The following is a 16385-nucleotide window of genomic DNA, read 5'->3' on the forward strand; positions in this document are numbered from 1 at the left end:
CACACACACACACACACACACACACACACAATTTGGCTGTGGACCCAAAGTGACCAGAGAGAGGCGTCAGAAGACCTTAACATCGCATGATGTCATGATAGGTGGCCCTGCAGGCATGTCTAGCCGCTGACAGGCACTCAGTGCAGTCTGAGGCCCAGCGCGGAGCCTGCGTGCCCCCCTGGAATAACATCAGCGCCTCCGGAGGAGTTCACAGCAGCCCGCTCCTCACAACAGCCACTTCCCTTCACCACCCGAGGAGGAGGAGGAGGAGGAGGAGGAGGCTGGGGGAAGGATGGTGGGTCCGTGCGGAGTGGCGATGGGGGTGAAGGGGGTGGGGGAGGAAGCGGCAGGCGAAGGCACAGCTCTTCGAGATACGGTGCAATTTAGGGGAGAAACCAGGAGTCACCGAGCATCAGTTAAAGTTCCTCAACAGACTTTCGGAGAACTCCGGGAAGACAGACAGAAAAGGTTCTGTTTGATTTATGACAGAGAGAGAAAAAAGGCAAACCCAGCTTAGTGGTGAGACAAGCACATCCCAGGAACGTACGCATATACTCTGTGCCTACATTCAAGCTTTAAAGCTTTATTATAAGAGCTGAATATGCATTTTTTTCACAAACTAAGGCATGAATTGCAATTGTTTGGTAAACCTCTACACAGGTTTCGTTCTCTGAAATGATTTGTTTCATTGTAGATAGTCACGTCTATACCTGGCTGAAAGTAATGACCAGTGGACATCCACAAACACACCTTTGCGTGTACTCAGTGTATGACTTCATGCCCACACTTTCCCCTTCTCTAATAAAGCTATATAAGCTATATGCTAATAAGCTATATAAGCTATAGCTATATGCTATAATAAGCTATATGCTATAGCTATATGCTATAATAAGCTATATGCTATAATAAGCTATATGCTAATCAGCTATATGCTATAGCTATATGCTATAATAAGCTATATGCTTCACTATAAAGCAGACCGTCCCACTGCTCCTACAATATCTGTGACCTGAGATGTGGTGAAAATGCACCCTAGTTACCTCAGGACTCCGGAGCTGCATATAAGTACATTTATTAGACAAACAACAATTGCAATCGGGCTCACTCCCAGCACACGGCTGAAAGTGAAGCAATATTAAACACATCGCACAAGGTTTATATAGACAGAAGTTTAGCGTTCAGCAGGGATAACCACGTGGTGGATTTCTGACGTCCGAAGCAAGGATGGAAGTTTTGCACAAGGTCGGAAGAAGCACAGTTCGACCCTTCTTATCACCTCTGGTCTAAACATGCTCTTGTACATATGCAGACTATGTGGCACCTAATAATCTAAGTTACACACGCACACAAAAAAGCCATGTTCCTGCTTTCATAAGCACATGATTCATACAAGGAATATATTAATACAAGGCACTTGATTCATATATTCTTAAGTCATTAACAGTGCTTGGAAATTATCTCCATCAGATGTGTTTGTTGAAGGCTCTCTGATTCTAGAATCAGAACAGATAGAATTAGACGTTCTCTCGTGCAAAAAGCATGTGGTAGAAAGACAGTGGCAGAGGTTCCGCTCTTTAGTCTACTGTGCCACTCAGACTAGGGGTTAATCAAAATGTGTTTTAATGCGCGATAGCTCTACTGCGTTTCAAAAAATAATTCCAGTGATGTAATTGCCTTGTGCTTATAATCATCATAAGTCATTTTGATTGCAGGAAATCTTAGGGGATTTGATGTGCTCTTTGTGTTGTAGAATACCACTCTCTAATCAGATGCTTTGAAAGACGTAGCAATTGATTTAAGAATTAATTTCACTGTTAGTGTTTAAAGTGGTTGATTGTACTTGTTTTATCCCTGCGGTTGCCTTGGATAACCTCACACTAGATCACCTCATTCTCATTCCTCTATTGTTCAATTGTAACTGCAGGCAATTGTAAAAAAAAAAAAAAAAAAAATAGGTATTAATATTTGTCATTGCAGTTGAGAGTCATTTGTATTCCAAATTCCCAGCTGTGACATGATCTGGCTCAGAAGTCTGAACAGGATTTTGTATCCTTAGATGGCATCCCTCACCCTCGGTCATTTGACTCTAGCACCCCCTGGTGTTCACAGGGGTAAATTGCTCCAAAATGTGTTGCGCATCAAAAATTATGATTTTATTCCTATTCTTAGATACAGGACGGAGCTCATCATTTTTAATATTTATAGCCATTATGCAGGCCTGCTTATTTAGCATGCAAAACAACACTGCACAGAAGGAAACCGTTTTCCTGTTAAATATTAATACTATAGTTGTATAGTTATTTGCTACATTCATTTTGTAATGTAATTGCATCCCATAAATAATACATATTCATTTCAATATTTCATGGCATAGTTGGGACATTGAGTTTACGGGATTTCTGTTACCATTCTTGGCAGATATCAGTCGTGCGGACAGTGTGAAGGGCTGGGCTGAAGGAAGTGTGTGTGCGTGCGTGTGTGTGTGTGTGTGTGTGTGTGTGTGTGTGTGTGTGTGTGTGTGTGTGTGTGTGTGTGAAGGGCTGAGCTGAAGAAAGTGTCAGACTGTGAGCGAGGTACAAAAGACAGCCGGAGAAAGTATGAGGAGTGATCAATTTAATGTGGTCACTTTTAACATTGGTGAGAAGACCTCTGCAGCCACTCTCTCACACACTAACACACAGACACACACAAACACACACTAACACACACACACACACACAAACGCACACACACACAACCACACACACACTCAGGACAGGCCACAGCTGACACCCAGATACAACCCTATCATGCTCCACCCGTCAGAATGAGGCTTCAGTTATTTCCTCACACTAAGCCTGTTGTTGTCAATATCCTGCTGCTATCCCACAATCCCACTGCAATCGCCACTTCCCCCCCTCCTCCTCCTCTTGCTCCCCCCTCCTCCTCCTCTTGCTCCCCCACTCCTCCTCCTCCTCCTCTTGCTCCCCCACTCCCCCTCCCTCTCTTGAAGAGTGATTTTGGAGGCGCTGGATTTGTGTCTGCCTGCAGGAAAGGAAAGGGGCCACATCTGTCCCAAGCTGACACTTATACTTATTTTGAAGTTGGGCAGGGAACGAGTCTAAGGAATTACCACTAATTCTGTCCGTCTTTGTTTTGCTCCCTCTCTCTCTCTCTCTCTCTCTCTCTCTCTCTCTCTCTCTCTCTCTCTTCTTCCTATCCCTCCTCCTCCTCTTATGTACTGATTGGTTGGCTTGATTGACTCTACTGAATGCAGAGGCACCCCTCATACTCTCACCCTAGAGGATCAACTCGTCTATATCGGGCTAAGGGAGACCATACTGAACTACGGCACACAAACACATACACCTTTTACATTCAGCGTGATGTACACAAGGGGTCTCCTACTCCGAGTGACGGACAACAGGGGTTTCCTAGGATACAGCCAGCCGGACGGGCAGACAGACTGCAGATATTCTCATGGTCGGCTCAAAGACGAGCAAAGAGAGACATCGGCGGGGAGGGAATGGCCGGACTCTTGGGTTTGCCCCGATTACTTGAACCTTTAAGAAGGGGGCAACAGGATGCGGATGTGGAGTTGGGCTACGATGCTATTGGCAGTACGTCTCGGTGAGAGGGAGGACTGCCACATGCGGGGGGTGGGGGACTTCACAACGTGCTGGTGGAGGAGGAAGCCAAGCGTTTTCCTATGTAGATCCTGAACGGGGAGAGAGAGAGAAAGACAGGAGAGATAAATGAAGTGCTGAGATATTGAACTATTGAGTTCCATTGGTTGAACTATGTGGGATGTGATGGATTGGAAGACTGAGCGAAATCAATCATGTGTCACTTCTGCTTTGGCAAATTGGAGTTCAAATTGGGTTTAATTGACTAGCGAGAAACAACGAAAAGGTTTTAACAGCACATGACAGCAATGCACATGTGTATGTACATCAAAAACTCTCTGCCATTTCAGTTTGAGGAGGTGACCAAACAAGATGCAAGTCATTGCTCCCTGTGAGTCATACATTGCCTCACACACACACACACACACACACACACACACACACACACACACACACACACACACACACATACACACACACACATTTATTCCACCTGGTCCATTACCAGCATTAAGCTCAGCTCTGATCCCCTACATGACCCGGAGCCCTAAAGGTAAACACCATTTTGACCTCCAACTGGGGTGCTTGAGAATCGATGCAAGGCCACATATTGACCAATAAGGGCCTTTGAGGTGAGAACCGCTCGAAACATGGCCTTGCTTGGATCGATACTGATCCCTGGAGAGCGCCTGAGATGGTCCTCCAAAAATACTTTTCCTCTAATTTAATATTCATTTGAGGCTTTGGTCGGTATTTGATGTGAACATCAATACTTCCATTCATCTCCGCCAGCTTTAGTGGACCCAGGGCACTCTAGCCTCAAGATCTTTGTTTGCACTGAATCACAAATACATACAATTATTGACACATAGAAATAATAATTGAGTATGTTTTATCAGCTAAAGTCTCTAACTGCAGGCATATACCGGTAATAACAGTATAATGCATTCAACATGACCTTGCTGGTGTTATTATCATGCTGAACCAATCTGAACATTTGGTCCCATGACTGAAGTGAAAAGTGGAGAGAGTGCGGTTCTTGCCCCACATCCTCGCCCCCCTCGTCCCCAACTCACCCCAGTCCCAGTGTGAGCGCGTGCGAGGCCAGCAGAGAGGGCAGGATCAGCAGGAGCATGTCAGAGGAGAAGATCCCGCTCTTCATCACCTCACTCTTCCTCACGCTCAGCGTGCCCGACTGCTTGGGGTGCTGAAACACAAACTCCCTGGAGGGGGAGCAGGGAGAGGTGAGCAGACACACACACACAGACATGAAAAAGACGGCTGGAGCCGCCCGCTCTGTGTTCTTTTTTTCAATGCAATTCTTTTTTGTATTTCAAACGGACACAAAAAAAAACACAAGCGAGTCTTCACTGTCAGGCAGGCAGAGCTGTTTGATAGGTTTAGACAGCACAGAAGTGGAGAGGCGTCGCGCATATCAGCACACATCAGGCAGGGTGTCGGATTTTGTGCCCCGTTTGGTTTCTCAAGACTTGTCCGCTGGTGTTTGAGAACAATCTCAAGGACAGCTATTTTATGCAATGGGCATGACACAGAGAGGAGTCAAATAGGGTTCTTCGGACTCCCATAATCCTTTGCAGTTGTTGTTGTTGTTGCTGTTAATGCTGCTGTACTCTTACCTGTCCACCCTAAGCTCCTATTGGCAGCCGTGCCTACTGTGTGTTTAAGCATGAATGTGAATGAGTCAGGAGAAGCTGAGTCACCACACGCTGCAGGTTATTTCGGTCTGCACACGCAGTGATCCTCTTACCCCTCCTCAGATGAGGGCGAGCGAGAGCTAGCGCTTCAAAGGTCAGATGTGTTTCAGCCCTGGCCTCCTCCTCCTCCTCTTCCCTCTCTCCTCACTCCTCTCTCCTCTCTGCACTGGCGGCTTAAGCCAAGTTTTTTGAGGAGATGACTTTCTGGATTGTGAATGAAACCCAGTGTTCCCCGCCCGCCCGCCCGCCCGCGCGCGCGCACGCGCACACACACACACTAGCGAACCCTGGCAAGTTACGCGTCAAAGAAGATCCCAAGTCACGTACTTGCTTCCTTTTTAGCTTGCCAACCACGGAATGAAGTAGACGGTATTAATTTCTACGTTCTCTTATCTCGCTAGCTCACTGTGAAAGAGCGGTGCTGGAACTGGATATTAACTCAATTGCATTGGGCATTTGATCTACTAGTCTGGGAGGGAAAAAAAAGATTAAATTGCCAAAAGATTGTATCAGTATGCTGCCGCAGCATCATAGAACAGAGAGGTATCCGTTTGGTCTGGTCGCAAAAACAGAGTTTATGGGGAACAGGAGACGTGGGGACAGCTTATTACGTGCAAACTAGCACGCCGGGTGGGCTAGTGCATTGAGAGACACTTTATATCACTTCACGTTCGATGTAATTATATAAGCTGAATTGAAGCATTTTCCCTGCAAAGACAGGGAAAGACTATACACAGTAGTGACATCGGGGCATGGGATATTTGCTCAAAGCAGATTTTGCTGAAAGCCTAGAGGGGAGGTTAGAGAGGAGAGAGGAGAACCTTACTTGGGCGGCAGGTTCTCGGGTCGACTGGACCAGTCCCACACCCACTCGGCGCTCACCCGCCGCTTCTCGCTGTCGTCAGACTGAAGCATGATGGGAACACATTGAGGAAACAGTTACAGAAGTGTTTATACGGGGAAGAGGAGCGTCCAAAGATGAAGGAACAGAGAGAGCACAGAGTGAGTCATCACAGAGGTGGAGATGGAGAGAGAGTGGAGATGGAGAGAGAGTGGAGATGGAGAAAGTGGAGATGGAGAGAGAGTGGAGATGGAGATGGAGAGAGAGTGGAGATGAAGAGTGAGTGGAGATGAAGAGTGAGTGGAGATGGAGGGAGAGTGGAGACTGGAGATGGAGGGAGAGTGGAGATGGAGAGAGAGTAGAGATGGAGAGAGAGTGGAGATGGAGATGGAGAGAGAGTGGAGATGAAGAGTGAGTGGAGATGGAGAGAGAGTGGAGATGGAGAGAGAGAGAGAGTGGAGGTGGAGATGGAGAGAGAGAGAGTGGAGATGGAGAGAGAGAGTGGGGATGGAGAGAGAGTGGAGATGAAGAGAGAGGAGATGGAGGGAAAGTGGAGATGGATGACCTGACCTGTATGGTGATGCAATCTGTGCTGCTGCTTCCGCCCTCACTAACTGGGCGAGGGGAGCCTGAAGTTCGCGGAGTCACCACCTGCGGAGGACTATGCACACAAACACGCAGAGATTTTACACATTAGAGATGTGCGCACTGTGACATTACTTTCCATTGGTCACTCTTGAGTCACTCTCCTGTCACTGCTGTGGTCATTTTTACACCTTTTTTTCTCACTAGCAGCACAGATGGAAAGGTCCGTTTCAAATCATTTTCTATGCACACTCACACACTACCACGTCTGCTTACCTGTCAGTGTGACTACTCCTCTCACTCTCCAGCTGTGCCTCCAGCAGGATCCTCTCCAGCTCCCCCTGCAGGAAAGAAGAGGTAGTGTCCTGTGGTCCTGTCAGGCTTTCCCTCTGTGCTGCAGCTGCTACCAGACTCTCCAGCTCCACCCACGAGCCTGACAGACAACCCACACAGCCAATCAGAGAGAGGATATTTGAACATCACCCATCGATCAATATGACACAGTCAGCAAAAATGGCATCACAAATCATTTCTGTTCTGATTGGTCTGAAGTGTCTGAAAGGAGAGTGTTATCCACTAAGCACATGTTCCTTAGGTAGTAAGGTTTTTACATTTCTGTGTCTTAAGACAATGGTCATCTTTGGGACAATACATAAAACAGAAAACATTTGACCAGAATCAGTTCTCCTCGGTTAATGACCTTACAGAGCAGACAATGAGAGGGCAATGAACTTGAGGCAGTAGGTATGTGCGTGTTCAGGTGTAGTGTGCCGCCCCCCCGCCTGATAAGCATGTTTATTATAAACACACAACAGCATGTGCACACAAACAGCCAGGCCGGCAGCCTGTGCTGAATAACAAACCCAACCCAGCCCAACAGAATGTCTCTTTACGTAAGGCTTTATTTCTGTGGAAGATTAACTATACTCACCCCGCCTCCCCTCCCTTCCTTCTCCATCACTCTCTCTCGATCATTATCTCTCTCTCTCTCTATCATTGCCCCCCCCCCCCCCCCAGCTCTTTCCCAGGCACACAACAACTGTGTTCGAGCTGAATCGCATAGAGTGTGAGAGAAAAAGAGGAGGGACATACCAGTTACAGTAAACAGGGTTAGGGTGAGGGGGAGAGGGAGAGGGGGGAGGGGGGAGGGGGAGGGGGTTGTGCCATTGCCCTAGTTTGCTGCTGCTGGAGAGAGACTGTGGCATAACCATGGACTCTGTGACTGTGGCCTTGACCATGTCTGCAGTGTTCTGTAAATGCCTAACGAGGGTAGTGTGCTCAATGGTGACGTGTTGTTATGCCTCAGACGGCTCTTAGTAATATCATGTGGGTATTTATAACATGGGAAAATAAATAGATTAAGGAAATAGCCGACAACCTCTTTTGCAAATATTTTAGTATCTGCAGTACAATGGGAAGGACACGTTGTCAAAATATGTTCATAAAGGAGCTAGTTTGCTACAGTATTCTGCAAGAACTGTCCCCATTTATTTGCTTGAATCTTGAAGCTAACATTTACTTGTGTGTGTGTGTGTGTTGGGGCAGGGGGGGGGGGGGCTGAATATGTGGTTGATAATGAGTCTCATCGTGTGTATTGTACTCCTGATTTGATCATTATTATCTTTGATGTGCTTGAATGGCCCCTGAACTACTGTATGCCTGCAGCACACATTGACAAATTTATAAGCACCCTGAATGAAGCTTTAAGCAATTGATTGAGCTATATGTGTGGCTAAATCTCTTACATCTAATTGGCTTAGAAAGATGCCAACAAGTGTCATTAATGGGTTTAGGGTGGCACTCACAAAACAATAGCAGTGACGAACAAGGAAGCATGTATGCCAATCTTTGTCATAGCCCTGTGCGAAATTTTACATTGTGAAAAAGGTTATATAACCTTTAAACAACCGTGCGTCTGAAAGGGGGGCTTAACATTGAGGATTAAATATATATCAACATTGGTAGCTTATTTCACTGTTTATATATATGTTATATATGTTAAATAGTCTTGTTCCTTAAGATCCGATAGTGTCCCCCAGTCGACAGTGTAAGGACATGGAAGATGACATTGCATAATAACAACACTTCTGAGCCTGCCTTTGTTGTTGGGAGAGAGCATTTCGACCTACGTGCCTTTCTTAAAAACAACACAACGATTCGTGAAGACCATATCAGCGAAACGCCCTGTTTAAGGTCACATCACCTCAAGAAACAATTGAAAAACATTCTTTCAGACAGGACACTTACCGTTCAAGGCATCCTCTGGTGACTGAGACCCAGACAGCGACATGACAGATACAATTGTGAAGTCGACGAGGTGCAAAGGGATGCTGACACTGACAAACACAAGCACGCGGTTGTCCGTTTAGGTATTGGGTGCACCTCCGAGTATTTTCTAATACCTCCCTGTCTGCGTTCCCCCCCTACCCGTTTCAATGTTGTCAACGTTGTATGCAAACTCTATTAGCCCTGCGCTAATCCTACCCCTCCCTCCCCATGTCCCTCTCTCCCCACGTGTCGGAAGTAAACATAACCATAACTTCTCGTTGTTTTGGAAAACTGAATCTGAAAAAGCCTGTCCCGATTTTCAGGACTGATTAAAAAGGATAGACCCAAATGATGAACCTGTCAAATGTCAACCTGTGTTCATTCTTATGTCTTCAATAAACCAACAATGCTTTAACGGTGTTACTTTTAATAACCTAACCAGTTAGGTTTGAAGATATAACACATTACCCGTTGGACAGAGGTGGGTGGGGGTAGCGCCCGTACAGAGGGGACTATTATGAAATAGGCCTACGCTACATGCCAAGACGCTCATGCGCCCGTGTTGTTGTTTTCCTTTGGAAATCACCTGACCTCTAACGAGCTTTTAATAGCCACGCGAGCGGTTAATCTCCTAGATTGGCCACCCCGCATGCCCATTCTTACCCACCCTGGCGAACATCGCTGGCACGCTTTGGCATGTGCAACGCCACGTTGAATGAGTTTGAGTGGTGCAGCAAACATCCTGTGTTACACAATCAATATTTTCTGACTAGATAGGACACCCACACGGGACAAGTTGATAACCAATACTGGCTTCATTGATACAAATCTTTATGATGGCGTCAGCGTTGTCATTCCCCTCCCGTTGCCAATGATGTGACGCGATGCTTCATGTGTGTCCTCTTTCCCCTCTGTATTGTTTTCATCCAAATATGTCGTCCTCCTACAATTTCAGCTCGAACCGTTCAAAAGAAATGGACCCCCGCTGTTATAATATTTTAAGGTTTATTGGTTTATTTGAGCATTTCGTGACACAGCCAACAACCTGTGTTATACAATCTGACCTACCTTAATTATTTCACCAGCGCCGCCTAGTGGCAATCTTGCATTGCTGCGGGAAAGTGATCTTTCTTTTGAAGGTGATCACTTATTTATTTCAAAATTAACATAGCTCTATTCATCTTCAAAAGACCTTCTAGAGTTTAGAGATTGTAGCTTCTAGAGATTAGCAAAATGCCAATCTACAGCTGTTGTTTTATGGGGCGCCGTTTGTAAAATGTCGCACGTTCTAAAATCCTGCTCGGTTTTGGTACATTTAGCATTATTTATCTTTAACATTTACATTTACATTTATATTTAACATTTACATTTAACATTTACCTTAATATTTAGATGAAAGATTTATATTATTTAACAACTTTGTGTTACTGCCAAAAATGAGTCTTGGAAAAGTTATTGCATGAATTTACATGAATTTATCTCTAAATGCTTGAAAAAGTGACATTTGAATATTTTCATGCTTTTTTTCCATATGATAATGCCAAATGTACCAAAACTGAGCAAGATTTTCGAACGTGCAACATTTTACAAACGGCGCCCCATATTGTTTCAGTTTTAAATGTGTTTTTAGGTTTTAGGATTGCATTGTTGCGTCTTTGAAGAATGCCTTAAATGTATTGAGTTTGTGTGATACTGGGACTGGAGAATGATCTTATGAACATTATTTTCTTTCTTTTTTTCTTCATTTCTACGACTCACTTTGCCCTCAGAATATTTTACCCACATCAGACAGTTCTCTTTATCATCCACAGGAGTGCGCTGTTGAACAACATCATAGATAAGCAGAGGGCATTTCTATCCCGATTGTGGTTGTTGGCTTGTAACTAACAATATCAGAAGAATGCAAGCGGGCAATTTATTTGGCAAAGTCAAGAGCTTTTATTGATTCAGAGACACAATTGAGACAGCTCAGTTGTTCATCATGGTCTGCAAGAGAAAAAAATATCAAATATAAATCAATGTACAGTATATCCCTGAAAAATGTGAATTTAGAACATAAATTGAACCGCTGTATTCAAAAACATACAAATTGCCCAACTAGTTTACCACTGGCTTAATAACGTATTGTTAAAGGATATTAGTAATTTGAATCGACTTAATAACTTTTAATCAGTATTAATCAACAGTACCTCGTCAACCCATTCATTGAAGTCAGAGACACGGGTGAAGACGGTGGGCTTCCTGATGTAGTTGCAGCCTCTGCCAGAGACAAAGCTGGCGATGCCATGCACCTCCCACACTCCGTCAGAGTTCTTGCAGTTCAGAGGGCCACCAGAGTCTCCCTGAAACATATGACATCTGGTGAGACTCAATGTGCCATGTTGTAATTAAACATCTCTCACTAATAATAGTTCAGTCTAGTCAGGGGGCAGTCTGGAATAACCACTTATAGGTATCCATTATGCTATCTGGAGTGACAGTTTGTAGTCATTTTTATTTACTTTAATCAGTGTTTAAAAAGTGTGTACCACCTAGGACTGTTTGAAACTGTAGTGTTGTGTGTGTTGGTGTGTGCGTGCGTGCGTGCGCTGGTGTGTGTGTGTGTGTGTGTGTGTGTGTGTGTGTGTCATGTCCTGTATGCTTGTCCTTGCTGTGTCTTACATTGCAGCCGCCCACCACGCCGTCTCCCCCGGCACAGACCATGGACCTCCTGATGGACACACCCCACCAGTCGTTCTGCTTGCACACGTCGTACTCCACCACGGGCATCAGGGCCTGCTGCAGGGTGTCAGAGCTGGGGCCTCCAGCTGCAAGATACACATACAACCAGAGAGAGAGAGAGAGAGAGAAAAAGAGAGAGAGAGAGAGAGAGGGAGAAAGAAAGAAAGGAGACCGGTTAGAACAGAGAGAGCAAGTTGTATGTTACTATATATCTATTTACATCGTATCACAAATCATCATCGAATTTTACAGCTAAGGAAATCATTTCAAATATTTTATCATTTCATAATTGAATCTGGCTTTGTAATATGATTTAGATGTAGATAGATATATTTAGATTAGACATTTATTGGCTCCTTAGGAATCAAACCCTTTGCTTCGGAATCAAAAGCAGTATTCTTTCCCTTCTGAGTGCCAGGCTCTGTTTGAGCTCTGGGCAAGTGACGCGGCAGAAAGACAGAGAGGCCGTCTTACTGGAGAGTACGCCCCAGCCGGTGATGTAGCAGGGGTAGTTGTGGGGCAGGAGGGTACCAGGAGCAGGGAGACAGGCCAGCTGCACCTCATCACTCATCTGCACGTGCTCAGACAGCTTGATCATGGCAATATCATTGCTGTCCATCACAGGAAATACAGACATTAGTGTCATTGCTGTCCATCACAGGGGGAATACAGACATTAGTGTCATAAATACAGGATCACAACTGGAGTACATTACTACCACATAGTGCCAGTCTATTAGTGCATCTCAGTGTTTATTGCTGAAATTCTAATCACTCATATGGGCATAATGCATCCTGTCTAGAGCATATTGTTTCTGTATTTTATTGTGTGTGTCTTTGGAGGATGCTGGTTTGCATAGAAGTTGGTGTTTCAGTAAGTGTGTGTGGCCTTTGGTGTGTGCAGTGAGTGTAGGCGTTGCCAGGGTTACCCGATGGAGAGGAGCACGGGGTTGTAGTGCCTGTGCACGATGATCTTGACGGGCCGGATGGCCTTAGCGCTGTCCTCGGCCTGCTGCAGGTTGTGCTTGCCAACCACCACTTGGTACGTCAGACTCTCACTGCAGGGAGAGAAGCGATCACACTCAGACATGGGATGTACTGTATGTATATGTGTGTGTGTGTGTGTGTGTGTGTGTGTGTGTGTGTGTGTGTGTGTGTGTGTGTGTGTGTGTGTGTGTGTGTGTGTGTGTGTGTTCGTGTGTGTGTGTGTGTGTGTGTGTGTGTGTGTGTGTGTGTTCCTGTGTGTGTGTGTGTGCGCCTGTGTGTGTGTGTTTGTGTGTGCCTATGTGGTGTGTGCACCCTGTACACCTTAACATGCCTAACTCACACTTACTGTGCACTTCTTCACCTGGTCTTCTTTGCGCGTTGTTATATCTTTGTCAAATGACTAACATGTAATGTAAAAATGACTAAATGTCATATTGAGTAGAATGAGTACCCAATGCGTACTGCTTACTCCAAGGTCTCCTAATTTACTGAAGCTTGATTGTTGTTCCTCACTTGTTTGGTGCTTTGGATATATGCGACTGCCAAACAAATAAATGTAATATAAATGTAATGTGTGTGTGTGTGTGTGTGTGTGTGTGTGTGTGTGTGTGTGTGTGTGTGTGTGTGTGTGTGTGTGTGCCTGTGCGTATGTGTGTACCAGCCTACTCAAACCTACTCGATGCAATGAGCAGCAGTCATCACCCAGTTGGAGGCGACGAGGGATCCTCCACAGGTGTGTCTGTAGCCGTTACGCTCATACTGCAGAGAGATCTGGACACCGACAGGGACTCACTCATTACACAGCACAGCGTCAGAACAGTCAGCCCTATATGACATTATATCACCAGCCTCTATATCACCTGACACTATAACACCAGCAGGGACTCACTCATTACACAGCACAGCGTCAGAACAGTCAGCCCTATATGACATTATATCACCAGCCTCTATATCACCTGACACTATAACACCAGCAGGGACTCACTCATTACACAGCACAGCGTCAGAACAGTCAGCCCTATATGTCACTATATCACCAGCAGGGACTCACTCATTACACAGCACAGCGTCAGAACAGTCAGCCCTATATGATACTATATCACCAGCCTCTTAATCATACTGCTCCATATTACACTCTTGTGTGGTATTAGTGGCAATTGGTCATATTTGCAGCACTGCAGTATGAACCTTTACTTTTACATTAATGGAATGCTTTCATCCAAAGCGACTTACAGTTCACGAGTTTTAGTTCTCTCTGGGTATCAAATCAGTATCAAGCCTCTGTGTTGCTCACCCACTGCTTTATCAGCTGAGCTATAGGAACACCATACGCCACACGGACGCATACACTGTCACCAAAGAACATTAAGAATACTTACAAATTAGATTAAGAACATTTGAAAGAGAAACGTAGGAAGGAATTCAGGAGGATTAGGTTAACTGTATACCCCCTCGCTAATGTCTGCGTTTGCAAGTGAATTCTTGAGAGAATCCAGGTAGGAGAGAGAGAGAGAGAGAGAGAGAGAGAGAGAGAGAGAGAGAGAGAGAGACAAGCCTGTCACTTGAGCTCTTACCTGCCAGGGCCAGCTGTTGGGTCGAGCGTCCTCACCGTTGACCACGCGGGTCATCTCAGGCTCAATGGCCGGCCGGCCGCAGCCATAGGCTGCAGAGAGGTCGAAGGTCAACAGGGCACACACATCACCCACAGGGCACCCACATCACCCACAGGTCACACACATCATCCACAGGCTTTGTTCATATCCTTCTGTGTGGTAATGGTAGTCTTCTTTTCAATGCCACTCACTGGTGTGATACTGACATTGCATATAATGGATATAACTAGTCTCTCTGACAAACTGAAAGTTATGTACTATATAAGCTCTACCATAATGAGGTCTTGGACATGACCTGTTCCCAGATATTATGCACGCCATGTTTTATAAAACCCTGTTTTTATCTTGATTGCATTCCAGTTGTTCAGATTTGCACTTTTCTAGTTTGTTGCTCTGCCATGTTGAACAGTGATGTGATATTTGTGCCTTACATGGTGTTTATTGATATGTGTTGAGGTAGCTGTTCTGTGATGTGTTTCATTCATTAAGTTTAAGATGTTAAAGGATGCCCTCAGGCCTTACCACTTGCGAAGAGAGCGAACGCCAGAATCAGAGGAGTCATGTTGCCGATGGTGAAAGCTCAAGTGAAGCATGGCCTTTTTGTACTGTACATCTTCCTCTTATCCTGCAGTGATAACAGTGCTTCAGCCAATTGGTCTAGAAAAAGAGCTGATGATTCTGTTCGAAGAGCATCTGTTCAAGGGGTCCTGATTTCCTTTCACAGTCAGCTTTCTAATGGTATAGCGAATACAGCTTAACCAACAGCTTACAATTCAGTGTATGAGCACCCAGTTTTTTTTTTTTTTTTTAACATGCCACAAAAGCCATGATTCATGAGTTGTGTTAATTATCATCATCTGTGACATTTTAAACAAACTGGACTGAGACATGATATAGGTTTACTTTATATAACACTATGCTATCTTTTCATTCTTGGCAATATATTTCTCACCATTTAAGAATCACCCTTATGTATTTCTGTCCTACCTCCTTTGACAGGCTTTGTGTTTTGATAGGGTGATCTACTAAGGCATTCCCATACACACATATCTCATATGGAGAGTTGCATACACGTGCTTCATGTGCAGAGCAGGTGAAGCAAGAATGCTGGGAAAGTCACAGGTGCGACGGCTCAGAATAGAATGACAGGATACCCTCTCTCTGTACAGCACACCTAGTGCAAGAACTAGCTGTGCCAGCGCTCTTGTACTGAATTACCTGTCACTGTGGAACATTCATGTGGTATTGGTCTGACAAGTTTGGTCCCTAAAGCCAGCAGATATCTTAGCAATATATATACATATATGCTTAAATTCAGTCAAATGATTGTGTCATAACAAACCAGCTTAAAGTAACTTTAGAGTTAACACTTACAAAGTATTTTTATTAAAGCAACACTGTGCAGAAATGTACTACTTTTTGATGTGTCTTTCTATGGGCGACTAGTTTTGGTAACGTCTACAATTCATTTTGAACAAAACGCCTTACTGCTCCTTTAAGCTTTCATTTTATTGAGCTTTCAAAGTATTCTGTTGGTTCACAGTATTCTTAGGTCACTCATAGTCACAGTCAAGTCATTTCTGGGTTAAATCAGCAGTGGCCAAACTGCCTGAGGGAAGAGTCTGTCCTAATCCTGTGTTTTGCATTTGCCTGGAGCACAGGAGCTCTCCTCAGGTCATCAGTGACCAGTGGTTTGTTATGTAAATTCGGACTCTGTTTACCTATTTGGGGTTCTTGACTGCTGTGCAGGAGAGCGGCTCAATAGAACACTTCCGTTTGACCACCTGAAGGCTACTGACACACTATGTTTTGTGTATTTGTGTGCATGTGTATGTGTGTTTGTGTGTGTGTGTGTGTGTGTGTGTGTGTGTGTGTGTGTGTGTGTGTGTGTGTGCATTGACCCCTGGATGTTCATTAACATTCCTTTTGTGTATAATGTTTCCCGGCCTCGAGGGTGTGTGTGTGCTTAGCAACTCTGATCCGTGGGGGTGTAGAGGTGTGTTGAAGTGGAAAGCTTTTTAACGGCTGTCCATCCTGACCTCCTGAACCCC

General features: G+C 44.9%; 2 protein-coding genes across 2 annotated transcripts; both read right to left on the reverse strand.

Moving 5' to 3' along the window:
• Positions 1 to 2598: 2598 nt before the first annotated feature.
• On the reverse strand, positions 2599 to 9201 carry zgc:73226 (uncharacterized protein LOC402792 homolog). Its single transcript, XM_012830215.3, has 6 exons — positions 8994 to 9201; positions 7023 to 7179; positions 6732 to 6822; positions 6147 to 6226; positions 4682 to 4828; positions 2599 to 3697 (listed from the first exon to the last, which is right to left on the reverse strand). Exons 1-6 carry the CDS (start codon positions 9034 to 9036, stop codon positions 3649 to 3651), a joined length of 567 nt encoding a protein of 188 aa, XP_012685669.2. The 5' UTR covers positions 9037 to 9201; the 3' UTR covers positions 2599 to 3648.
• A 1978-nt stretch (positions 9202 to 11179) lies between these two features.
• On the reverse strand, positions 11180 to 15646 carry LOC105902495 (chymotrypsin-like elastase family member 2A). Its single transcript, XM_031577986.2, has 7 exons — positions 14857 to 15646; positions 14296 to 14384; positions 13398 to 13492; positions 12664 to 12792; positions 12210 to 12346; positions 11676 to 11821; positions 11180 to 11356 (listed from the first exon to the last, which is right to left on the reverse strand). The coding sequence occupies exons 1-7, from the start codon at positions 14894 to 14896 to the stop codon at positions 11180 to 11182; spliced, it is 813 nt and encodes a 270-aa protein (XP_031433846.1). The 5' UTR covers positions 14897 to 15646.
• Between the last annotated feature and the right edge of the window lie 739 nt (positions 15647 to 16385).

Source organism: Clupea harengus, chromosome 12 (genome assembly GCF_900700415.2).
Source record: "Clupea harengus chromosome 12, Ch_v2.0.2, whole genome shotgun sequence".
NCBI classification, from domain to species: domain Eukaryota; kingdom Metazoa; phylum Chordata; class Actinopteri; order Clupeiformes; family Clupeidae; genus Clupea; species Clupea harengus.